At 55.6% G+C, this 25,742-nt stretch overlaps 1 protein-coding gene across 4 annotated transcripts; it reads right to left on the bottom strand.

The window, feature by feature from the left end:
* Positions 1–7,288: 7,288 nt before the first annotated feature.
* On the bottom strand, positions 7,289–25,518 carry STK11IP (serine/threonine kinase 11 interacting protein). 4 transcript variants are annotated; one of them, XM_075529371.1, is made up of 26 exons: positions 25,445–25,518; positions 24,812–24,897; positions 23,157–23,362; positions 22,925–22,999; positions 22,571–22,666; positions 22,190–22,297; positions 22,029–22,100; positions 21,429–21,555; positions 21,148–21,251; positions 20,939–21,034; positions 20,714–20,755; positions 20,443–20,589; positions 20,244–20,328; positions 19,264–19,620; positions 18,971–19,176; positions 18,640–18,741; positions 18,331–18,508; positions 16,291–16,512; positions 16,084–16,187; positions 15,277–15,374; positions 15,009–15,187; positions 14,807–14,888; positions 14,603–14,673; positions 13,811–14,058; positions 10,844–13,323; positions 7,289–8,025 (listed from the first exon to the last, which is right to left on the bottom strand). In XM_075529371.1, the coding sequence occupies exons 2-25, from the start codon at positions 24,870–24,872 to the stop codon at positions 13,174–13,176; spliced, it is 3,216 nt and encodes a 1,071-aa protein (XP_075385486.1). In that variant the 5' UTR covers positions 24,873–24,897; positions 25,445–25,518; the 3' UTR covers positions 7,289–8,025; positions 10,844–13,173. The 4 variants fall into 4 exon arrangements, with proteins under 4 accessions (XP_075385486.1, XP_075385484.1, XP_075385483.1 ...); XM_075529369.1 differs by lacking the exon at positions 25,445–25,518 and adding an exon at positions 25,085–25,117; XM_075529368.1 differs by lacking the exon at positions 25,445–25,518 and having other exon boundaries at positions 10,844–10,968; positions 11,063–13,323; positions 24,812–25,060.
* Positions 25,519–25,742: the final 224 nt, after the last annotated feature.

The following is a 25,742-nucleotide window of genomic DNA, read 5'->3' on the forward strand; positions in this document are numbered from 1 at the left end:
ACAGTTTAGAGAAGTAACCTCATGTCCTGCCGAGTTAGACCCAGACATTACCTTACTCAACCCAAGCCCCAGCTTCCTCCATACAATGAAGGCCCTACTTTGCCCTCAGGGTGGTTGTATTGAGATGTCAATAATATGATTCATATCAAAACCAGGACGAAGTACATGCATGTTCAAAAGCAACAGCCACCCCAAGGTTCTACTACTGTATCTTAACCATCCTGCAGGCTACCTCTGTCCACTCCTTCGGTGGTTTCAAACTGCTGGTCTTGTGGTTCGCAGCCCAACACATAGCCCACTGCACCACCAGGGTTGCTAGGTGCCGCCAATCATTTCAACAACAAAACGTCACCCCCACGTTTGAGCCTATTGCTGTTGCAGCCACTGTGTCGATCCATTTCATTGAGGCTCTTCTCTTCATTGACGACCCTCTATGTTCCCCCAACATGATGTCCTTCTCCAGGGACTGGTTCCTCCTGACACGTCCAAAGTACATGAGATGAGCTCTTGAAATCCTAGCTTCCAAGAAGTACTCTAGCTCCACTTCTTCTAAGACAGATTTGCTTGTCGATGCTGTACTCAATATTTGAGATAGTTAAGGTTTATTGTGCCAAATCTGGCCGTTAAACACATGTGGAGTTAATTCAAGGGCAGAGAGCTAAATGGCTAGGTGAGCCTCGACTTTCTAGTTCTTGGGTCTCTTGCTCTCTGATGGTCGGACCAGGGTGCAGCTGCCTTACCCAGTTCTCTGCTTGAGCTGGAAAGGCTCACTTCCTGCGAGACATCCCTGAGAAGCCACGCGGGCCTACCCTGAAGCAGCCATGGAGCTAGAGCAGCCATGTGTCGAGCCCTTCAGCTGTCCTCCTGAGGTCGGCATCATTGTGTGTTTTGTGAGATTGAAGACTTTGAATTGTAGATCCGTGTTAGACATCTAGGCTAATGTTGGACTTAAGGGCTTGGACAGCACTGGGTTGGAATGCTTTCTTAATGTACACTTACCTACTCTTTATGTAAAACTCTCATATACATATGAGTTTCTGTAGATTTGTCTCGCTAGTTTACTCAGACTAACACAATATTCTTCACCAACACCATTCAAATACCTCGATTTTCCTCCAGTCTTCCTTACTCGTCCTGCTTTCCCATGCATATGAGGTGATTGGAAATGCCACGCATAGCTTGAGTCAGGCACAAAGTGCCTGGGCTCTCAAGTGTGATACCTTTTGGTTCTGAATGCTTTTGGGTCGTCGTTTGCAGCACAATTGACCAATGCAACACAGGATGTGATTTCCTGACTGCTGCTTCCATGCGTGTTGATGATGGGATCTAGGCAAAATGACATACTTGACAACTTGACTGTTTTTTCCATGTTTCCCAAGTTGCTTTGTGAGGTTGTTGGTTTTCCGGATGTTAAGGTGTAATTCTCAACATGTAGTCTCTGACCTTCAGCATTGAGTGTGTCATGTTACCTTCGTTTTCAGCAAAGCGAGGTTGTGTCATCTGCAGCCCACAGGTTGTTCATGACTCTTCCTCTAGTACTGATGTCAAGTTGGTCTCCGCCTTTGCCATCTCAGACCGACATCTCAAACATGTTCCACCCGAGATGGTCCGGAAATCTCTATGCTCCTGCCGCAAAGATGGCTCATCCTTATAACCCAGGGAGTGGTAACCAATCCCCACTATTAGTGGCATACACGGCTTGATGGCATCATCCCACCAACCAACTGGTGGGAGTTAGAGACAGTGGTAGGGGAGCCAGATTAAGAAAGTTCACGCTACCACCCCATGTGCTGAGTCACCATTCGTGTTGAAAAGGGGTTTTCTGATGAGTAATTGTAGGTGTTGAAAAATCCTCTCATGTCATTTCTACCACCAAGGCTGTATTTTCCAACGACCGATCCTTCTTTTGTTTCTAACTCTCACATTCCAATCACCAGTAATTCTCAAAGGACCCTGGTTCCTTACTTAACTAATTTCAGAATGCAGAAGCTGGTAAATATCTTCATTTTGGCCTTTGTGCCTGGTGCATCCGCTGGACTAAAAGTCATATTCATGGGTCTTCCTTGTCGGTGTGGGTGTTGTATTTCCAGACAGATCCTGAAAAATAATTTCTGAGTGGAATCCCTTTGTCGTACTTGGCATGGTAGATTGCACCACCCTCTGAATCAGAATGGCCAGTCCCAGTCCCTCCCAGCTCACAAATGTCCCACCTGTCAGTCTTCATGACTCCCGCTGCGGTTTTACGAGCTCCCAGCTTTCCTTGTCTCAATACTTCAATCCACTTTCCGATGATGAAAGGTGGTTTCTGGCAATCCCTTCTCATTTTGAGTTGGGCCCCGGCGGCAAATGGACATCCTGGGAGCTTTACTCCAGCCTCATTCTCGAGGTTGACCCTGCTTTGAGGAGAGTGCTATTTTGAGTGCCTTCTAGTCTAGGCCTCGTCTTCTGGAACTACATCAGCATCCCACCATTGCCTACGGCTTTTCACTGGTCGGTTTTTTAATAGATCACCAGGTTTTTCTTCCTAGTCTGTCTCGGTCTTTTAAGTTGTGCAGGAAACCTATCCACTAATGTTGGGGTGCAATCCTCAACATGCAGTCTTTGCTCTTCGGCATTAAGTGCTTCATGTTACCTTCGCTTTCAGCAGGCAAGGTGGCTGCAAGTCACAAGTGACCCTGCTGGTATTTGAAACGCCGGGGACTTCGCTTCTAGCCTCCCAGCACCCACAAGCCACCACAGTGCAAGAAACTGGTGGCAAAGTGACGGAGAGCTAATTATAGTAACTAATAAACTGAAGAATGTTTTTGTGGAGGACAGAGAAGACACTGGGTCCAAAGTGATCAAGTGACAAAGCAACAAGCCAGGCTAAAGCCAGCCAGGGCTTGCGCATGTCCCCAGTGGTCTCTGAGGATGTACCAAAGCACCCAGGGAAATATCTGCTTGTAATTCATGGAATCAGCATCCACGGGGGGTGGGGGCATGCTTCTGTGCAGCCATAGGGGTCCCCACTTAGGGATACAAAGGACATTCGTACGCAATAGAAGCAGACGCAATGGCTCTGAGCAGTTTTCTAAACAAAGATCTCACTGCCATTGAGTCGGTACTGACTCACGGAGACCCTATAGGATAGGGTAGAACTTCCCCTGTGGGTTTCTGAGACTGTAACTCTTTACAGGAGTAGGAAGCCTCGTCTTTCTCCCTAGAAGTGGCAGTGGTTTTGAACTGCTGACCTTGAAAGTAACAGCCCAATACACCACTCCACCACCAGGGCCCCTGAGCAGTTTTCTCGCCAGCACTAATTTACTATATTATCGTTGCCAAAGCACATCCACACCCATGACTGCACTTTCGCTCGGCAGGGGCAAGTGATGTGCTATGGTTATTTGCTCTGGTAATCTTGGGCCTTTGGATCCAAGTCCACAGTGCCTTCTGCTCCACCAACAGCACTTCACACCGACTCCGTGTGGACTGGTGCAGAATGCCGCACTGCCCGAGACAGACAAGGCGCAGCACAGAACTGTGGCTGCATCTCCACCTGCAAGGTGACTGATACACCTTGGTCAAGGTTAAGGAAGGGCATCCCTCCCTCCACCTGAACGGTTCACCAGTAAGGATGAGCCCGCTTGCATTGGGAGAGGGAGGCAGGTCCTTCCCGTATACAAATGAAGCTCTTACATATATAATTACAATCCACAAGTCCATCAGGCTGGCCTTCTTGCCCCATCGTTTCAGTCTTTTTTTAAAAACTATTTTATTAGGGACTCATACAAATCTTATCACAATCCACACATACATCAATTGTGTCAAGCACACTTGTACATTCATTGCCCTCATCATTCTCAAAACATTTGCTCTCCACTTAAGCTCCTGGCATCAGCTTATTCCCCCCCCCCCCCCACACACACAAAGTCTTTAAAATCATTGTCTCACAACTCAGTTTGGTCACGAAGCCCTTCAAAAGCAATTCCCGTAGAGCCCATTCCATGTGTCCGGGGGAAAAGCATCGTTTTCAGCAGCTGGTGTCTAAGAAGTAGACTCCCAGCCTTCTCTTCACGGCGCCTCTCGGTAGACTTGAACTTCCAGCGGCTTGGCAGTCTGTGCCACCCAGGGGCTCCACTGCCCGCTAAAGGGATCGTGTGATTTTTTTCATATGTAGTTTTTGAACCAAGAATACATTGTGTTCAAAAAACTTTTAAAAGGAGAACAACTCGATACTAGGACCCCTGTCTCTGCCTGCCTTGTTCTCAGCCTCATCCCTGACACCACTTTCTTGCCGATGCCCTGAGAATTAACTTATGCAAATGCAAGCCAACATGAGCATCTATTTTCATGATCCTGCACCCCCAGGTAGCAGTGTTGTTCTGTAGGTTCCAGGAACCTCACCCCCACCTAGGCAGCATAGCGTTGTTCTTCAGTTCCAGGACACACACCCCACCCACTTCTTTGTAGCATAGAGCCCACCTAAGAATGGCCAGCTGCTGACTAAACTGTGGAAACAAACGAAGGTATTCCCCAAACACCTGAGCACAAAGGAAACAGGAGGCCCTTTCAAGGACTTGAGAGAGAGAGAGAGAGAGAGAGAGACACACGCACACCCATCCACCACCACTCCCCACCCCCCTCACCCTGCTTTGCAGGCGTTCACCAGCTGCTGTGGAGCGTATTCTGACCCCTGGCTGCCCATGGGTGTCAGAGAACTGCGCTCCTGTTTTTGTTTTCTCCTTTAGCACTTCATTAGGAGCGCTTACATGTATCATTACAATCCATGCGTCCATTCTCACGTATAGCCGTACAATTGCTGCCATCATTCCATCATTCTTCTTTCTGAACTCCTTGATATCAGCTCCCTTTTTATCCCCATGCCCCCCCAACCCGTTATTAAATGGTATTAGAGTTTTTTAATGATCTTCCCCAAAGGAGAGTGCCAGGTCTTTCTTCGGATGTACCTCCAGTGGACCTGAACTCCAACACCTTAATCACTTATGCAAACCCCCTTAAAATGGCTGGGGATTGTTCTCTCTCATCAGGACCCTGCTTCCCCACCACACACCACCCCGACGTAACCGCCCTCCCCGCCCCACTGGGAGTGCTTGTGAGTGGGGCAGGCTTGTGTGAAAGGTGGTTTCCAGGTGGGCCTCCTGCTTTACAGGTGGAGCAAAGTCACGGGCGAGGAGGGGAAGGGTGTGTGCACGGCACCAAGGAAATGGGCTCATGCTTTGGGGATGTTTAATTTTGCTTCATTAAAAATTCAGGCCAGCGCTAAGCAAAATGGAAGTAGGTGAGCTCCCCTTTCTGCGCCTCTGCACGGTCCTTCCAGGCCCCTCTGTACTCGGCAGAGTGCCCAGCACCCGCCCTCGGCTCCATCCTGCCTTCCCAAGGGGCAGTCCCCATCGTCACCCATTTTCCATCCGGCTGCAAAGAACTGATCTCAGAGCCCTGTCCCTTCTTAAGGACATGAACAGCCGGCTTAAAAGCTGTTCTTTTTCTGGAGCAAACGGATACTGTTGGGCACTCTCCCCAAAAGTGGACACGGCTGACGCTGGCTGCCCACTGGGCAGTCTGTAGCCTTTGGTACATCCTGAATGGTTCGTGTGTGTGTGTGTGTGTGTGTGTGTGTGTTTCATTTCCAAATGAAATTTTGAAATGATTCCTTTTCATTTTATAAATACTTGAACCCCATCCTGGCCATGGGCTAGGCCGGCCAGGGACACCCTGTCCACACCCTTTCCAGAGGAAAACACCCCAAGGTAACAGAGTCCCCTTGCTGCTGTCCCAAGGATAGTCAATTCAAAACCAGGCTTGTGGCCTGACACCAAAAAAGGTAGCTGGATTCGTCATGCACAGAACGCCCAGAGTGGCTAGGCTGGCCCATAAGGAGGAGCCTGGGCGGCTGGCGGGTGGGGTTCAATCTGAGGGATGAAGGAGTAGAAAAGATGCATCCAGGGGCCAGGGAGGAACCCAGGGGCTGAGGGCTGAAGAAGCACAGCATCATCCAAGGATGAAGTTGTCAAGGATTTCATTCTTCTGAGATCAAAAGTATCATTTTCTTAGAAAAACAATTAAGACCCTCAGAAGCAAAAATCACAAAGACTGTAAATGGGCAAATCGGCAGCCAAACTCGCTGCCATCAAACTGATTCTAACTCATGCCACCGTCGGGGGCAGAGCCAAACAGCCTCCTCGGCTTTTCATGACTGTAATCTTTATAGGGGCAGCAAGCCTCCCCGCCTTCCAGTTTCAGAGTGACTGGCAGGTTTGAACTGCCGACTCCGAGGTTTGCAGGACAATGCATAAACTCACTAGTTAGGTCACCGAGATGCACCTGACACAAGTCACGGCCTTTGTCACCGCCTCACATGCCTAAGAAATCTGAACAATGAGAAAAACAGAGTAAAGGACTGTGAGAATGTGTGGTGGCATGGGGATCCTGGAACTTCAGTGGGAGAAGGTCTTTACCAGCTACCGAACGGGACACCAGCCACACCTCTCAGGGCACGACTACTGCTCTGCCGGGTTGGGTGATGCCTTGCGCCATACCCACGACAGGGGGTGTATCAGGGAAGGGTAGCTTCTCAGCCAGGCCTGGAGACGGGGCTCTCTCCTCTGGTCCTCAATCCCTCGGTTCAGACTGCGCCCTGCTCAGGAAAGTGTTACAAAGCTTTTTAGCTCTGCCAGTGCCTGCCTGGAGGTACCGTACTCTGCCCAGAAACCTCATCCCAAAGGCGCTCAGCTCTGCCCATTGTCACACTTGCTGTAGCTGCCTTGCTCACAGGTCCAGGAGGCCCACCTTGTCATCTCACGCCAGCGTCCTGATCCTCAGCTGCTGCTCCTCGCCACCTGACATCATCAGTGTCACACCGCTGTCTCCTGGGTCCCTCAGGGCAGGGACGCCAGGGCCCAGGACACGCTCCATGCTCAGCTCTTGCTTGATGGTAATGCCACCCCGTCTATTCTGGGATTGGCTCTCTTCTAAGCTATGGGACCCCACAGGGCTGCCATGTCTAATGACTCACTCTGTTTGGGGTGAGGGAGAAAAAGACGAACATTCTGTGGACTGCCAGCAATGAACAAACCTGCCCTGGAGGAAGCATGGTCGGAATGCTGCTTAGAAGGGAGGCTGGTAAAAGTCTGTTTGGACATGTCATCAAGAAAGACCAATCCCATGGGGGGGAGGGTGGCTGAGAGCAATATATAACAGGAGAATGAATAACAGAATTGCAGGTGAATAAGTAATACATCAGATGGTGTAAAATATAGCAATTTTATATATAATAGTAATACAATAACAATGGTTCCTGGGGAGTAGGGTGGGGAGGGAGGGGATAAAGAGGAGCTGATATCAAGAAGCTGATTCAAGAAGAAAGAAAATGTTTTGAAACTGATGGTAGTAGCAACTGCAAAATTATGCTTGATCTGAATTATGGATTGTTATAACACCTGTATGAGGTCCCAGCCAGATGATCAAAAAACCAATCACAGAGGTGGCAAGGGGAAACGGATTACAAGGATCTACATATAACCTCCTCCCTGGGGGATGGACAACAGAAAAGTGGGTGAAGGGAAACGTCGGACCGTGTAAGATATGACAAAATAATAATAATTTATAAATTATCAAGGGTTCATGAGGGAGAGGGGAGCAGAGAGGGAGGGGGAAATGAGGAGCTGATACCAAGGGTTCAAGCAGAAAGCAAATGTTTTGAGAATCATGATGGCAACAAATGCGCTTGACACAATGTACGTATGTATGTATGGATTGTGATAAGAGTTGTACGAGCCCCCAGTAAAATGATTTAAAAACAAAAACCAATCCCAGACGGTAGACGGTCAGCAGAGCCCAAGGAGACTCAGAGGACCTCAGCCCCTGCAGGAGGAGGCGCAGGGCGGCGCGGGAGGAGGCGCAGGGCGGCCCAGTTTCCTGCCGTTGTCCACGGGGTCGCTGTGAGTTGGAACCAACTTGATGGAATCTCAAAACTAGGAGCTCACTGCACATCCCAAATTCATCCAGTGACAGAGAGTGATGAGCTACCTGGGGATTAAAAATGAGTTCTGGGTAAGTTTCCAATGAACCAAAGTTTGGCTAGAAACGTGATCCTGGATGTGCAGTGAAACCTGCAGGGACCAGAGCCTGTGTGTGTATGGTGGAAACCGGGCAGGGAAGGAAAAGGCAAACATTTCAGCGGTAACATGGCACCTTGTCAAAGTCAGAGAACTTGCAAGACCCAGAAAAACACGGCAATCCCGTCAGGTCCCGGCTCTCTCAGATTTCACGAATTCCATGACATGAATGAAGTACACCCCAATTCAGACTCCGGGTGCTTCCCCGTGAAAAGCACTCCCACCCACCAGGTAGATTTTGACTCAGTGACCCTTTAGGACAGGGTGGAAGTGTCCACTTTGGTTTCGGAAGCTATAAATCTTTTTAGGAAACGAAGGTCTCATTTTTCTCCCTCAGAGCAGCTAGTAGCTTTGAACTGCTGACCTTTCAGCTAGCAGACCAAGCCACCACACCCCCAGAGCTCCTTCAGGATGCTCAGAAGGGCTGGATTCAGTAAATGTGATCATGTCAGAGTGCGAGTTGCTTAATCATGAAAACAAAGAGGAAAGTGCGCCCTGTAGGGTGTTGTGAAGACTGACAGGGGGAGCTCAAAGAATTCACTTGGAGGGAGACAGCGCTTGCTAAATAACCCAAACCCTAACCCTAAGAGCCCTAACCCAAACCTTAACAGCCCTAACCCTAACCACAACCCTAACCCTACACCCAGCTCACGGTCTAGCGGGAAGGAGCTAAGCAGCAGGAACCGAGAGTCCTCTAAGTCAGGGGTTAGCCAAATTTTGAGACAGAAGAGCCAATCATGTCCCTCACAATGTAAAAGTTATTCGGGTCATAAATATACTTTTACAAACAAATGGAAGCGCCATTATCTGAAAAACATCCTTTAAATTGTTTCCAGCTTTTCTTCAGAGCTATACGTACACACGGAGAGGGCCGAGTGGGTCTCTTGGGCGAGGTTTGCCAAGCCCTGCTCTAGGGAGGTGTTCAGGAGCCTTCACAAAGGTCATTCACTGACCAACGTGAAACTCATCCGAGAGCAGATTCAAAAATATATTCTGTCATCAAAGAATCAAAAACCCCTCAGGGATAAGGCAGCTCTGAGAGCCATGAAGCTGTTAAACTTTATCTTGTGTGAAAGATTTTCACTTCAGACTTCCAACCACTGAAAGCACCTGCTGACCCAATGTCAGCTGACCTCCGGAGGGTGTCAGCTCAGCAGATTGTGGGAGAGCACGTGTGCATGGTCACGTGTGTCTATGTACTGAAGGCAGAACACGTTTGCTGAGCATCTACTTATACCTGGTTCTCTGAGGGTGACCTGGTTAAGAACAAGGCCCTGGGACCCCATTTAAACCACCCATGACCTCCCCTCTATCACAAGACAGCCCAGGTCTGCAGAGCCAGGCCCTGCTGCCCTAAGATCTGGCCAGGGCAGGGGAAGGTCTGGGCCACAGGCAGCATGGTATGGGGTTGTCTTCATGTTTAGTCATGCCTGAGCCTTAATGTGTTAAAAGTGAATATTGTCTTCTAATTGTTGATTTCACTTTTTCTATGTCTGTCACTTTGGGCATGATGTTAATTTTGTGACCTACTCATATCTTGGGATGTGTCGCATAAATGAATGTACTGACATTGTAGCAACTGTACCTCTGGATTTGACTGTTTAGGAAAAAATTTTAATTAATGATGTAATTAATTCAGTGTGGTTGGTAAGGAGGGCATGCCAGCCCCCCACCACAATCACACGTTCCATAGGCACAATTGTACGGTGGAGACATATAAATATTACATTAAAGTCATTGACACCATGAGAGATAGAAGAGAGATTGAAATAAAGGAGTCAGACACATTTCATAGTAGCATGCTCACCTCAGCCCTGCTTGGTGGTCCACGTGGAGGGAGGGGGAGTTGAGGAGAGGTCAAGGGGGGAGGAGGAGGAGGAGGAGGAAGAGGAGAGTGGGGAAGAGAGCGAGAGCGAGAGCGAGAGCGAGAGCGAGAGCGAGAGCGAGAGCGAGAGCGAGAGAGAGAGAGAGAGAGAGAGAGAGAGAGAGAGAGAGAGAGAGAGAAAAGAGCTCTTTAATAAGCCCGGCCTATATACCTCTGAGTGGAGTGTGCAAGCCCACTAATTACAGGTAAAGGTATACGTCACAGGAAGGGGTTGCACTGTAGTTTATACAGCAATGAGAGGGGGACACTATAGGGGTACACACGCAATAGGAAGAGGAGGGATTGGGGTATCCACGCGACAAGATGGGAGGATCCTAGATTCAGGATGGCAGCCTAACTTTGGATGTCACTGAGCAGGTTTGACCTGTTCTCTGGATCGCCATAGGAACCATGATCAGTAGGGTGTAAACCCCACCTACAGGAACCAAGCTAATGGTCGCAAGCCTCAGGGAGAAGTAGCCCATTGTCCCCAGCAGCAGGGAGCGGCCCACCCTGGTGGAACTAGACAGCAGTCTGGCAGCTGACTGCCTCCAGGGAAGTGACTTTTACCAGTAGCTGCAAGCAGTGTCCTCGTCTAATCTATTTGGGGAGATATCTTTCTGCTTCCCACAAGTCAATATGATGCCAAAGAACTCCCAGGGCGATTGACTAGTAAGCCCCCACTCCCCCAGCCATCTGTTGAATTCTGACTTCCAGCCCCTTGACCTGAGAGAAGCATGATCTGTCCCCTGGGGGAGCTCTCTCAGAGCTCAGTTACAGCAGCCCAAGATGACCAAGACCAGTCCCTGGTTCAAGGAGCCAGTGCAGAGGAATGGCAACAGGTAGGCTTTCTCTGGTATCTTACCTGAAGGAGAGGAGGGCTCTGGGGTGGGGATCCCTGGTCTGGGGCACCGGGTGAGAACCACCCTCACTGTGCAGTACATGAGGCCTGGAGAAACTCCTTCACTTGCTTCCATTCTGATCAGAGTCCTGTCAGCCGGTGGTGAGGCACTACAAGTCACACAGGGCCAAGGCACAGCCACGCCCCACGCCCTCGCCCCCACCCCCAAAACGTGTAACTTACTGCCCGGCTGGTGCAAGACGTTGTTGCTGCTGAGTCGGTCAACTCTGAACATTAACATCGGCCCGGAGATTTACCAAAAAACTGATATTGCCACAGACCAATTAGCTCTGGATTCTGAGTCCCTTCCCAGGCTGCTGCTGGGCGCCATCTGGTTGATTCCAACTCTTGGTGAGGACAGTGCAGAACTGCCCCTGTGGGTTTCCCAGGCTGCAGTCGTCTTTATGGAAACACATCGCCAGGGCCTTTTCCTCCGGGCTGCCATGTTAGCAACCGAGCATCCGATGGCACCTCAGCTCCAGTATCAGACATTTCCTAGATTGTCTCCAGTACCAGGCAGTTCCTAGACTCGGGGTGTCCTCCCCATTCATCCCAGTAGATACCCCGATCCAGTCTTTCTCCCCACTGAGGCCCACAGGATCCTCAGGGCTGCCTCTACTGTGATCAAAACCTGGGGGAGAACTGTCACCAGTCTTTGCTGGCTGCTACCTCTAAGTGCCACCTGAAGGCCCTCCATCACTGTCCTCAAGGGTTCTGCACAGGGGACACGGCATAGGCTCACCCACCCAGGGGCCCCACCTCACAGGAACTCACATCTGCACTCACTCGCTTCCCCCGCTCTCTCATCTGGGGCCCCTTCAGATCTCTCCTTAGAGCCTCACCTTTCCCAGCGTGGGTGCCCCGAACATGAGGGGCTCTCTGGCTCAGTTGGGAGGGGTGATCCCCTCCCCCCAGCATCCCCCAAGCCCTAGAGAGGAGAAAGCCTGTCTGGACCAGGGTGGGGCGTCACAGCCAGCTGACTCCTATCATTCCCAGGGCAGGGAAGCAAGCCTCCCTGAGGGAGGGGCCTGGCCACAGAGGCTGGCCTCGGGCTCCAGGAGCTTGCACAGGAATCGAGTGGCCTGGTTCCATGTCAGGTCTCTGCTGTGACCCTGAGCAGGTCATGGAACCGCTCTGCCATGTAAGGCACTTGGCTTGGCCACTGGCACAGAAATGCCCGTGAGTGCTGTCTTCCATGCCCAAACCCCTCAGACTCACTGTCCGCCCCGCCCCTGTGGGGCTCCTGGAGTCCCCGCACACCTTCCTCAGGCCAGCCCCTAACCACACACCTCTGCAGCCGTCGCTCCTGCCCATTCTCACTCTCGATGTGAAGATCCTTGTAGTGACCCAAATTAGCATAACCTCCTACCCCACACCCCAAAAAAACACTGGGGCAAGGGGCTCCCAGTTCACTCAACACAAAATCCCTACAGGCACAGTAGACACAGGGCTCTGAGCATCACCAGAGCCTCTCCCCCTGCCCTCTGCTCTGCCCTCCTCAGGGCCAGCAGAACCCTGCGGCACTTATCTCCCAGCTGCCCTGTGGGGACAGGACACTGCTCTTCCTTGTTGCCCCAGCAAAGCCAAGGGAGGCCTCCTCCTCTTGAACCAGTGACCACGGCTGAGAGACAGGTGAGGAAGCACTCACCGTGAGGGGTTGAAGCCAGCACAGTGGGGAGCGAAACCAGCTGGCCCCATTCCTCCTAGCCCTCTCCCCTCGCCCCCTCTCTCCCAGACACACTCTGTTTCAGCGGCCACCGCCACCCGCCTGGGACCCTCACTGTCTCCCAAGTGAGCCTCCAGGGAGTCGGCCTGGGCTCACAGTGGTTGGCACACCTGGCTGCTTCTCCAGCTGCCTGGGGGCAGCATCCTGCACTGGTCCAATGGGCAGTGACCAGAGCAAGGCTGGGGATGGTCTTGAGGTCCACCACGAGTTGGGGCTTCCTGAACAGGCAGTTCAGCCAGGTGGCAAGGCAGCCCTGGCAGAGAGGACTCGTGACTGACATGACTAAGTCCACCCTGACACCTGAGACACCTAGGATAGGAATTTTACTGACACCTGAGAAAAAGCATGGCGGGGAGAGGGGTAGCATCCCAAGTAAACACTTAGCCACCTGTCGCCTCAGTTCAAGCCTTCCAGAGGCTGAGGCAAGGGAAACGCTCGAGACTTGGGGTCCTTGGGGCCTCCCTGGCCAGCACCAAAGACATCCGTCCACTGACAGTCTTGAGCTAGACAGGACCCAGGAGAAGGACCCCGTCAGCCGTGACGGTCAGCGCCGGTCAGCCAGGGGGGCTCACTGGTTAGGGTCCACAGCCTCACAGGTCACAGTGCGGAGTTCAATGGAAAACAGTTCCTCCCAGGGCTCGCGAATCCAGGCCAGCAGCGCCGTCAGCTGCTCTGGACACGCTACCTGGATGGTCCAAAAGCTCTCCAGCCGAGACACCTGGCGGGCCAGGCAGCAGATGAGGAAAGGCTCCTGGGGCAGTTCTAGGGGGCAGGCTCCCCATCCCTATCCCTATCCCCTCCTCCAGCCTGCAGCTGTACACACACACACACACACACACACACACACACCCTTCACCCCCGACTTTCCGGGGCCTAAATGTTAGAGCCAAGCTGCCTAGCAGGTGTGAAGGCTGGCTCCACCCGTGACATTGGAAAGCTGGCTCACATCGCCACGCCTGTTTCCTGGCCATAAGATGGGATGAGTGGGGGTAAAGCTGGAGAACCAGCACGCAGGGCCCTTACTCAGGGCTGTAGATGACCCACGGTCGGGCTCCCACTCACAACTGTACCCCACTTGGCTGTCTGCTCATCCAAACCCAGTAGGGCCCCCATGCCCACCCCCAAGCTTGCCATGTCCCCTCACTATGCCCACCCTCCATCCCTCTCCAGATCCCAGACCCCAGCCCCGTTTCCCACCCACCCACCTCATCATAGAAGACCAGCCGCAGGTGGTGCGGGGCCGAGCGGTAGAGTAGCACAGAGCTCAAGCTGCTGAGAGGCTGCTGCTCCCGGACCCCCATTGGAGGGCCTGGCCCCAGGGGAGCCGCCTTCTCCAGGGCTTCAGCAGATGCTACTGGAGGAGGGGTCTCAGCCTGGAGCCCTGCAGGGGCCTCGTCTAGCAGGTACAGGGTGGGCAAAGTCAGCAGCAGGGACACAGGGCATGTAGAGGGGCCTGGTGGGAGAGGGGAAGGTGAGGCAGGGACAGCATCTGCAACTGCTCAGCAGAGGACACCACACTCGGGGGCCAGGTCCGCCTGTGAGGTCCAAGATCTGCCAGCTGAACCCAAAAGCAAAGGCAGCTGGGAACTGAGGCTCGGGGCAGCTTCAGGCCCCCGCCCCCACCAGGGGAGTCAGTCTCAGACATGTAATGCGTGAGACATACAGGACTACAGACTGAGACCTGCTATGACAGAGAATACTGCAGGTGGCCAGTGACCGGGGACAAACAGAGACAGGGAACTCAATGAGGGAGCCCCACACACTGCAGGGGTACACAGTCCCAGGGAGCCCCACACTGCAGGGGTATACTCAGTCCTGGGAAGTTCCCGCACACTGCAGGGGTACACAGTCCCAGAGAGCCCCCACACACTGCAGGAGTGTACAAAGTGTCTGGGAGTCCCCACACACTGCAGGAAGACTGGTGACTGGCCAGTGACAAAATGGGGACAAGGAACACCATGGAGGAGCCCCTAAGCCTTGCCACAGAGCAACCTCACCTTCCACCAGGAACACACGGAGGTAGAAGAACCGGGGCACCTCTGGGGCAGAGTCTGTGTTCAGCAGTGGCCTGGGGGACAAAGCAGACAAGGCCGGTTAACTGGGGAGGGGCAGAGGGAGGAGGGGCCGGCAGGAAGCTGCAGGCTGGGCCGTGGGCCCTGGGGCACGAGGGCAGGGGCTCTGTGGGCGAGAGCAGAACTCACCAGAGCCGGTGCTGTGGGGTCACGACCTCCTCTGTGGCCTTGACGCAGCTCTTCCGGGTGGGGGGCAGAGACTGCAAGACATCTGGGTGGCCAACAAGGAGAGGGCACCCCAGAGCACTGACTGCCTGCTCCCCAGTACCACCCCTCCCACGGGGCCGGGGTCTGTCCTCACACTCCTGCCCGCCTTGCCCATCCTGCTCACCAGTGAGCTCGCCAAGGAAGGCGCAACAGGGCCGGGCATCTCGAGGCAGGAGGACACAGCTGCTCTCACCGGCCGCCCATTCCAGTCGCAGGCTCTGTCCTGCCAGGCCCAGCTCTATGCTGCTCAGCTCCTGCAGGGGGATGGCCAGGGTCGGCTGCAGCCAGTGAGCTGGAGGCCCCCTGGGGAGAGGTGCAGGGACAGAGTGAGGACGTGTGGGAATAGGTTCCTGACCACCACCCCCACCACCAGCTGCCCCTGGCCCACTCACCAGGCCTCGCCCGTCACCCTCAGCACGTACAACCTGAAGTCAGAAATGACCACAAGACACGGAGTCTCTCCTACATGGCCCTCCAGCATAAGCGGCACCTGGGTGGGAGGCGACAGCAGAATGGCCCCAGGTCACCAGTGACCACACCTCACCAGGCTGCCCTGGTACCCCTGCCCTCTGGTTCACCCCCATACCCGGCAGGTCTAAACCACAAAAGTGACCCACACTCCTGCTTTCTATCTCTCTGTAGCTCACAACCTGCCCAAACCCGTGGCAGACACAGGAGGTTGTAAGGGAGGAAGGGGTGAGGCCCCTGCCAGCCCCTTAAGACTGTGCTCTGACCTTCAGTCCCCCTACCCTGCCCCCAGCAACTACCCTTCTCCTGCCTCTTATCCTGGAACCTGCACCCCATCTCCTAACTCCAGGGGCCTCTCAGGAGGGCTTCCAGGCCTGTCTTGCCAGGTGCTGAGTGAGGGCCCTGGCTGCAGCCTGAGCCCTCCTGGGCTGAGACTTAGCTCAGGGCAAGCCTGATTGGCTGGAGGTCCTCAGTGCCCAGCACTGAGCAGCTACTCAGAGGGTGGGGCTGGGAACATAGTGAATTCCTGACCACAAGATGAGCAGCCCAGGGCTATGCAGGGCAGCTTCAGTCCATCATGAGGTCCAGAGCTCTCATCCCCAGTCCAAGGCCTGAAGCAGGCGCTGCTATCTCCAGGGTAGGACAGTGACCAAGACTCAGACTCCAAGGGCGCGTCCCAGCAGACAGCAGGGAGCTGCCGCACAGTGGTGGGGCCACGGGGCAGCACTGACCTTGAGGCAGCACTGGAACTCCTCCTGGGCCTCCGCAAACACCTCCACGTCCAGGAAGAGCCGCAGCCGGTGGTCCACAGCTCGGAGGCCAGCACGGTCAGGGGCTGGGGAGGCAGGGCCGGCAGTCCATGACTATCGCCCCACCTCGCCACCAGCACCCTCTCCCCCAACCCCAATGCACCTCTGGCTCTCGTCCTCTGTACTCACGGGGACTGAGGCTCCAGCTGCTGTGGTCCTGGGCAACCAGAGCCTGGGATAGGGCATTGTCAGGCCTGCTGTGGGGGTCGCTATGGCCAGAGGAGTCGCCAGTAGGGCTGGGAGATGGGGGAGGCGTGGGGCACTGCTCGCCCTGTCTGCGGTCCTTGCTGGGAGACAGAGCCAGGAGCACCACGTGGTCACTGCCACAATTGGGACATATGGCAAGGGAGTCTAGGGAAGACAGTAACAATGCCTCATGAGCCCCCAACAAAGGGCCCCCACCATGTGACTCCTGCGTCCCACACCTGCAGCTGCATGATGCCCGGGTCCTGACTCACAGGCTCCTTCCACTTCAGGCCCTAGGCAGGCCTGGCATCCCCCAGGGAGGGAGGCACAAACCCAGGCCATGGCCTGGCTCTCTGGCCCCCACCTCCACCCCAATTTTGGGCCACTGAGCACTTGGCTGCTCTGCCAGCCACATCTGTAGGGCTGGCCATCGGGCCCCTGAGTGCAGAGGGAGGGGACGGGAGGGCCTGTCCCAGGGCTCACCACTCACAGCTGAATCACCTGAGCCCCGTCACCTCCCATACAATAGAAGGCGGTGGTGACAATGACATGGCTCTCTCAGGGTTGTCAGAATTGACTACAGCAGGCAGAGGGTGAAGGACATGGCCTGGCACTCTGTGAGCAGCCCCGTGCCGGTATACCGCAGCAGCTGCCGTCTGCCGTGGCCTGTAGTGGCCCCGAGATAGAGCAGAGTTGCCCTGCAGGGGGCCCACGGCCGTCACCTTTACCCCAGCCAGGCCTTCTCTCCCATGGAGCCATGGGTGGGTTCAAACCGCCAACTCTTGATTAACTGGGCTCTTAGCCACTGCACCACCAAGTCTCCGCCGCAAGACATCCAGTCTCATTCCCATTAAAACTCTCCCCATCCCCCTGCACAAGTAAGGAGTTCCAAGATCCAACCATGGAGACACCGGCCAAGAAGGCAGAGCTGTGGGTGAGGGCATTGGTGCCCCAGGTGCCTACCAAGCCCGAGGCTCGCCCACTGCCGGTCACTGGCTCACGGCTACCTGACAGGATGGGGCAGAACCGCACTTGAGTTCCAAGGCAGCAGAGCTTTGAAACGGTGGCATCTCCGCCCCCCCCCCCACCTGAAAGAGCAGCTAGCAGGTCCAAACAGCCGGCAGTTATGGTCACCACTGCTGACCACTTCAACCACGGCACTATCAGGGGCACCGTGTGCACGGCTGGCCGTGGAGGGCTTTGACCTCTGCACCTCCATGGCCCCTCTGCACCTGGGGGTCATATTTGAGTCCTGTAACACCGTCACAAGGTAAGCTCATCCTCGCCTTACTACACACATGGAAACTGAGGCTCAAATGACAACACAGCTACACATGGTATGTAATACCACTTTAGTTCCCAGTGCCCCAAGGAGCCCTGGAATTGTGCTGTGGGGCCTGCAGGCTGGTAACAGGACAGGTGGGAAATAGGGCAGAGTTCTGGTTTCTGAATAAAGCTGAGACCCCTCCTCCAGCAAGCAGAATGCGGCTCCCAGAGCCAGATGTTTCTGTACAAGTGCCAGTGAGGACATTTCTTTGTAGCCCAGACCGAGAAAGATAAACGCGATGGGAAAGCCTCCTGGTTCTCAGACCAGAGGTGAAGAGGTGCTACAGGACACGGGTCAACGATATCCAGGGCTTGAGCAGTCAGTCCTAGAAGGCAGCCAGACCCGCAGAGGGGCCGTGGTACTGCTCGATGCCCAGAGGGCTCCTTGGGTCTGACGCACTTTCTGAGATATTTGCCAGTGTTTTAAAGCAGCTAAAAACTTCACGCAATGAAGATGAGTATTTCCACAGAGTTACCGAGATTAAACCTCCTGATTTGGAGGAAAACTGCCGAGAGGGAATTTTTATAGACCTAGCAGGCAGGTATTTTTCCTTTCCCTACACTGGCCCTCCCCTCCCCGGAGTCCCTCCTCCCCCGTGCCCCCAAGACCACTGCCCTGAAGCTGTGGGAGGAATGTGGGGCAGGGGGAATGCGTACCAGTCTTCTCGGGCCTCCTGCCGTCCTCACTGCCCAGCTCCTGCCTGGGTTCCTCTGGCTCGAACTCATGACCACAGCGCAGACACTGCAGGCTATGCCGCACAGGGTCCCTGGGTTCCCCACTCGGGTGCCCACACAAGTGTGGGCTGGAGGCTGCAGGCAGCACAGCTAGCAACTCCTGCAATGGGTGAATCAGGAGGAGCCTGAGCTGGGGGAGAGCTGGGGGAGGGGAGGTGCTTGGCCCTCCTCATGTCACAGGCTGGGGGCTGCTGCCAGGGTCTCCTCTGCCACCAGAGCCCCAGGGCCCACCTGGACAGCGGCATGGGCATCGGGCTCCAGCACCACGTAGCGGCGTAGCTGCCGGTCAGGGCGGATGTAGGAGAAGCGCAGGGCAAGGACGGGGAGCAGCTCCTACATGGGAGGGATGGGGGAAAGGTGGCAGGGGGCACACCTCTGCCCACATCCACAGCAGCTCTGCCTGCCCACAGCCCAGGGGAGAGAGAGGCACAGCTTTGCTCCCCCCACAGCTTCCCACTTTGGTGCCAAGCATCAGAGAAGGCCAAGGGGGTCGCGCCCAACCCAGCACAGCCTACTGGGGATGCTGTGGTGGAGGCCCAGCCCCTCGCGCAGCCCCACTCACACCAGGTGCCAAGTCTTCCTGGGGCTCAGGCTCAGGCTCCAGCTCAGCAGTCTCCAGACTCTGAAGCTCCAGCCGCTCCAAGGTCCGAGCTGCTTGGAGTTCTACCTCCAACAGGTGGGCCGAGGTGACCCGCAGGAAGCACTCTCTGCCCCGCAGGCCCGCAGGCCCCTGCAGGGGGCACACCAGCATGGGGCGGCACCGCTCAGCTGTGGGGAGATAGGGTACCCAGACACTCGGCACGTGGACACCCCCAGCGCCAGTGCCCCTCACAGCTCCTCCAGCACAGAGCTCACCTTCCACTTCACCAGGCCCGTCCTCCTGGTCCCCAGCCCTGTCCCCTTCGACAAGGTCCTCCATCTCCTCTGCCTCCAGGGGCTCCAGCCCAACCAGGGCCACCTCTGATGGCTCCTGCGGTGATGCCTCTGACCCCTCGGGACTGGGGGCCACCTTCTCTGCAGGCCAAGGGCCAGGCACAGGCTCTGAGCCCAGCATGTCCGAAGGCACTTGGCTGAAGTCCAAGGGCTGGGAGGTAGGCAAGGCAGGGTCCTCTGAGGTCTCCAAGTGACTCCTGTACTGCAGCCAGTCACAGCCAAAGCGCTCCCGGAAGCTGTTCATGAGCTCGAGCTCCCGGTGCTGCTGTGCAAACCGGCCTGGGCAGAGGGTGGGGGCAAGCACGCTTCACCAGTGGGAAACAGACACCACATGCCACGTTCACAGCATACACTCACAGAGACACCACATACATGGAATACACACAAAGCACCCACACAGCATACTCACATAGACACCACACGACAGATACCACACACACACACTCCTTGGTTTTCTCTAAAGTGCTCCCCTAAAGGGAACCGAAGAAGGCTCAGCCCACATGCTGTCTAGAAAACCATGGTCACATGCTATCCGTAGTAGCCTCAGTCTAGGCTGCACCTGAGCTCACTGCGCACTGCCGGGGAACCGAGACCTGGAGAAGGCCGGCCACAAGGCCAGCCTAACAATGTCTCTGGCCAGAGAGGCCTCTCTCTGAGCGACTGGGGACAGTCCAGAGCACGGACGCTCCTTGTCCGGCACTTTAGAAGAGGCTACCCTGGAGCAGCTGCTTCTCCTGTCCCTAGACAGGAAAAGGAGAAACTGAGGTCCCATTCCCCCACTCACCACCACCTCCACCCCCTACATTGCTCTAAAGATAAAACCCCTCCTCCATCCGCTCACAGTGACTACAGGAGCATGGACTGAGCTGGGGGAGGGGCTGGCAGGGCGAGGGCCCACTCACCTGCTGGGGAGGGGTCCCGAGTGCGGGGCTCTGCATCAGTGTCGCTGGGCTCAGAGATGCTGGCCTGTCTCACTCGGACTCGGCTCTGCGGCGGCAGGAGAAAGGAAGGGGGCTTCTGTGAAATCTGGGCCCCCATAGGGCACCAGGCTGCCCATAAGCAAAGCCCAGCCTGGACGCAGGCAGTCTGGCCACCACTCACCTTACCCTTCCTCGGTGGGGGCCGGGCCGCAAGGCTCCCAGAGGAGGGGCTGTCACTCAAGTCGGGGCCACCAGAGGTCTCAGTGGCACTCCCGACTGGCCAGGGTGCAGGTGGGGCCGCTAGGTGGGGTCCTGAGGAGGTGGAGGCCTGGGTGTGACAGCAGGTGACGCAGGTTGACACAGGCAGGAGACAGGCCTACATCCCCCTGACCTTGGAGAGCTGGAGTCCCTGTGCCCACATCCCTCCTGGCCCCCACCCCCAGCACACTGACCTGAAACTCTGCCAAGGACAGGACCTCACCATCCAGCAGGAACTGGGCAAAGATCACAGGGCAGAGAGCAAGTGTGAGGGTGGAGAGCCGGGTCCTGGGTGGAATCCCGGGTATGACAGGAGCCCTCCTGTCCTCCCTGGTCACCAAGCTGGACGGATACTCACAGGGGTCCCCCAGGGTGGAGGTAGGGAAGAGGAAGCACAGGGAATCAGCATGGTCACTCACCCCAGGAGCAGCATCCCTGACCCGGGGTGACAAGTACTGGGCCGTGGCCATTCGGTGCGCAGGGTGGAACCACAATGGGTTCCCCTCCAGGTAAAGCTGAGAGGCGGGAAGAGGAGAGCGAGGGGGACATGAAGACCACCACTGACCACATCAGCTGGGTGGGAGGGGCCTAAAGTTGGCGCCCAAGCCCCTGAGGTCCAAGCTCACACCTTTCGGAGCTCAGCCAGCAACTGGAGCGGTGCCAGCTCCCTGTGAACCTCTAGCAAGTTGTAGGACACATCCAGGTGCCACAGTTTCCTCAGCTGCTCCACCCCTGTGGGTGTGGGAAGGGGGAGGCACAGATGTAGACCCAGGGGGCCGGGGTGGGCAGGGAAATCACACCTGAGCACCCCCATGCCACCTGGGAACTCAATGAGGCTGCAGAAGCACAGGGACCCCACCCCACCCCCAGCCTCAACTCCCAGCCCCAAGTTGCAGCTCCCCCACCCACCAAGAAGACTCCGGAGCTCATTGCCTCGAAGTATCAGAGTTCCCAGAGCAGCCCCCGAGGGGCCCATTCTGGGTACCGCGCGCAGGAAGTTATAGGAGACGTCCAGGTGGTGGAGCTCGCCCAAGGCCTGGGAGGGAGAGAGGCGGTGGGGATGAGATAGCATTCATCACCAGCGTCACAAACCTCCATTCCCTGGGCAAGGCACTGGGCTGGGTCCTCCCCACACTCATGTGGTCCTGCAATTACAGATGCTCCTGGGCATCTGAACCACAGGTGGGGTCACACGGGCACTGGAGGCTGAGACTGAAACTCTGATGTGCTCTTATGCTAAGGAGATCTGGTGGTGCTGTGGGCTAGGGACCGGCTTGCTAACCACAAGGTTCGTGGTTCAAAGCCACCAGCTGCTGTGAGAGAAAGAGAAGGCCATCGGCTTGGCTCCCAACCAGATTAGCAGTCTCAGAAAACTAGGGAAGAGTTCTGCTCTGCCCAACAGGCTCACTAGGCGGCAGAGTTGCCTCCACAGCAGGGCTCCCTTTTCAGTCTTCTGTGGCCCCACCCCACCGGCAAAAGCAGGACAGTGGAGCTCTGAGCCCAGCTCACCATCAGGAAGGCCTCACAGTCCTGGACCTGATTATGGCTTAGGCTCAGGAAGCGCACGGACGACAGGAGGCCCTGGGGGACCCGAAGAAGAGGTAGAGAATCGGTCAGCCCCAGCCCTCCCAGTGTACCCCACGCACCCCCACCCTCATGGTGGCACTCACCAGGGAGCCATCAAGGGCAGTCAGGGAGTTGTTACTGAAGTTGGCAGAGAGCAGAGCCAGCCAGGGGAGCGCTGAGCAGAGGTCACCACCACAGGCCGAGAGCAGCTCCTGGGGGGCGAGGGCAGAAAAGGGCTTCACCAGCTCCCCGCTCACCCTTCCCCAGGCCAGGACGCAGTTCTATCTCCTTCAGCCTCCCACATCATAGGTTCCATCTGGAGGTGCACTTAGTGCAAGCCCCCAGCAGGCAGACACCAGGAGGTCGACTGCAGTGTGGAGGACAAGGGCAGGCGAGGGTTCTGTGGGGGCACGGAGGAGTGAGTGGGGGCTGCAGAGGGGGAACACCAGAGACCAGGTGCCTGGGCCCAGGCCCACCCTCTGTACCTCTAAGGCCCGAATGCTCTTGCTGCAAACCAGGCTCTCCAGCCGGGAATAGATACCACGAAGACCACGCAGGCAGTGGACGGGGACTCCATGGAGCTGGGACCAGAGGGAAGGGGGGGGTAAGCACAGCAGAATGTCACACAACAGGAAGCCTCATCCCTGCACCAGGTGGGGTCGGGGAGAAGATGATAAAATCCAGCGACAGTTCAGGGCAGCAGACAGCACATCCCTGCAGGTTGCACCCAGAATGGGCCTCACTACAGCCTAGGCCATCTTTCTCCTTCACACACCCCCATCTCCACCCAAACCCCCAAAGCTAGGTTTTATACACCAGCTTCCCAGAGGTCCCCATACCTCCAGCTGCCGAAGGGACTTGAAGGGGAACATCTTGATGGGTCCTGAGAGGCTGGGTCCAGGGACATGGACAAGCTAAAAGAAAGGGCACCCAGGTCATGGGGCCCCTGCCAATCTCTCCCCTCAGCTAGATTCCTTGCAGCCACCACCTGCAGCTTAGACAGCACCCAGTTCAGGTCCCTTCCCCCAGCCTCCACCCTTATCCAGGCCGCCCCTCCTCCAGCCCTAGGACCTTGAGGGAAAGAGTTTTCTGCAGCACATCAAAGAGGAACTGAAGTTGGAGGATGACTGGAGAGTCGGCAGGGTGGGAGGGCAGCGCCACGAAGCCGGACTGGCAGGGACTCCATGGTCCCAGGTGCAGCTCAAACACAGAGTTGAGCTGCTGCAGGGTGGTGGTCAGCAGGCTCAGTGTGCTGCAACCAGACAGGACCACATCCCCTGGGGGGAGACGGGGAAGAGAGGAGGAGGAAGGCACCATGAATCTTCACATGGAATGCCTCATCCTAGTCCACCAGCTGGTCTTCACGTGAACTCTAGACCTTAATTGGATCTACACTGTAGATCTTCCCCTAAAGGATCAACCTTTGCCTCCCTCCCTCCCTCGCTCAGACGCCTTCAGTGGGTCCCCTCCTCTTCAAAGGGAAAACAAAATCCTAACTCCTCTGCCTGAGAGATGAAGCAGCTTCAGTCCCAGGTCAACAAACTCTTCTAGGGTTTCTTCCACCTTCTCAAGAGTCCTGTTTACTCCCAACCCCAACTCAGAGCAACCCTACAGGACAGAGCAGAACGGTGCCTTTGGATTTCCAAGGTTGGACTTCTTTACGGGAGCAGAATAGTACTGCTGGCCTAGCAGTTAGCAGCCCAATGAATAACCCATACCACACCACCAGGGCTCCTTCTGGTCTGTTCCCAGCTCCCCTGTGGTCTGACACAGCCCCTTCCTCTCAAACCTGCTCACACCCTCTTCCACCAGGAAGCTTTCTATGCACCCAGCACTGCTGACTCTGAAGACAGTAACTGCTCACGTTACATAAAACATGACAAGGTGTCGTAGCTTCCTTTCATCTAGTATAAAAGTGATATGCACGCTTATTGAAACTCAATTAATACCAACCATGTACTGAACAACCACCGGGACGCCACTGTGTCCAGGCACCGTGGGCAGAAACGACAATAACCATAGCTATCCGTGTTTGAGCCTTTATGTGCAAACTGGACAACGTGCTTTAGGCGAACTGATCCTCACAACTGCCTTTGGGGTAAATAAAATCATGCCCTGTGGCTGGTGCCCCAAACTGAGACTCCAAACTTGGCCGAGTGAGGGGTGGGAGCCACTACTATCCAGTCAACTCTCACCCTTATACAACCAGGAAGAAAGAGTTCCTGTGGGTTTCCTACACAACTCTTTACAGGAGTAAAAAGCCTCATCTTTCTCCCGCAGAGCCGCTGGTGGTTTCGAACTGCTAACTAACCTCTTGATTAGCAGCTCAAGGCTCAGTGGGGCAGACTTGGAATTCCCACCTGAGTGGGTGTGACTCCAAATCTAACGCTATTAAATATGCTTTGCTCAAATCTTACTCCACAGCAGTTATTGTGCGCCGTTCCTGCTCCGCGGGGTTTAATTATACAGCGACGAGGGGGTCAGAGAAGGGACAGAGTAAGTGAGTGACTTGGGAGTGTGGCCTCCAACGAAGATGGTTAGGCTTTCGGAGACAAAGGGCACGATGCGCAGCTGGACCAGGGAGAAGCAAAGCAATGAGAGAACTGGTACCCACACACAGCCGGTGGGGACTCTACACCGCTGTGACTCCGTGACCTTCAAGGGGCGTGATTCCAGAAGGTCGGGCGCACCCCACCTCAGCCCAACCCAAGCGGAAGTCCACTCACCGGACTGCCGCAGCAGCCCTGCGAGCTGGCACACCAGCGAGTCCCCCGGGGCCGTCGTCATGGCCACAGAACGCCGAAGGCGGAGCCTGAGGAAAGAGGAAGCGGAAGGGCCTCAGGTGGGTAGTAGCGTCCAAAACCCAGGGCGTCCGCGCAAACCGCAGTCTCGAGGGTAAGAAAAGGCAAAGGGAGTGAGGAAGAGCGTCCTCCCGTGTCCTCTGAAGAGGGACGTGAAGCCTGGCCAGCCATATTAACCCCGCCGTCTGACCCTCTTACCAGCTCGGCAGCCGGGCGCCTAATGATGATGGACAGGAAGTCCCACCCCCCCCGCCGGGAAGGCGCGCCGGAGCGACGACCGGAAGTCACGCCTCCGCTGCCGGAAACCACGCCCCCGCCTCGGGAAACCACGCCCCCGCCTGGCGAGGGCGGTCCCTGGGCAGCGGTGACCGCTGTGTCCCTGGCTTCGGACCCGAGCTGGGCCCCCTGCACCTCAGCCCCGCCCCTGGCCCGCACGCCTGGGCGCCCCCGCTCGGCTCGCCGGGCCCCCTCCCCGGCCAGAAAGGAAAACCTGACGTTGTTTGCAGACTGGGTGGGGAGGCAACGTTGAGAGAGTTGGAATGTTTAGGGAAAACTCACGTCCAGAGTGAATAGTGATTTTCCAGTTAAGGAGAGCCCGGCCGCCGCCGTACACAGGAGTTTTTGAATTTCTGTGTGAAAGAGCTGAGACGGGAAAGAGGGGGGCGGGAGTGAAGGAACCTTGGCCTCTTTTGGTTTGTTTGTTTCCTCCAATGAGCTTCCCCCCACTGCCTTCAGGCTACATGAGTGATTGATAGCGTCCGTAGGCACCTCGCCCTTTATTTTTACTGTTTTCTAGCAACTCATCCCGGGCTTGAAAATGAGAAAACAGTCACACAGGCTAGGTGAAGGTCGTTCA

The sequence above is a fragment of the Tenrec ecaudatus genome, chromosome 13, assembly GCF_050624435.1.
Source record: "Tenrec ecaudatus isolate mTenEca1 chromosome 13, mTenEca1.hap1, whole genome shotgun sequence".
Classification (NCBI taxonomy): Eukaryota; Metazoa; Chordata; class Mammalia; order Afrosoricida; family Tenrecidae; genus Tenrec; species Tenrec ecaudatus.

Excerpts from the sequence above, each read along its gene's own strand:
- STK11IP (XM_075529371.1), bottom strand. The coding sequence starts at position 24,872 with ATGACGACGGCCCCGGGGGACTCGCTGGTGTGCCAGCTCGCAGGGCTG. Across the intron at positions 23,000-23,156 it reads AGAAAACTCTTTCCCTCAAG|CTTGTCCATGTCCCTGGACC; the intron begins GTCCTAGGGCTG and ends CCTTTCTTTTAG. Across the intron at positions 14,674-14,806 it reads ACCCCACAGCACCGGCTCTG|GCCACTGCTGAACACAGACT; the intron begins GTGAGTTCTGCT and ends TTTGTCCCCCAG.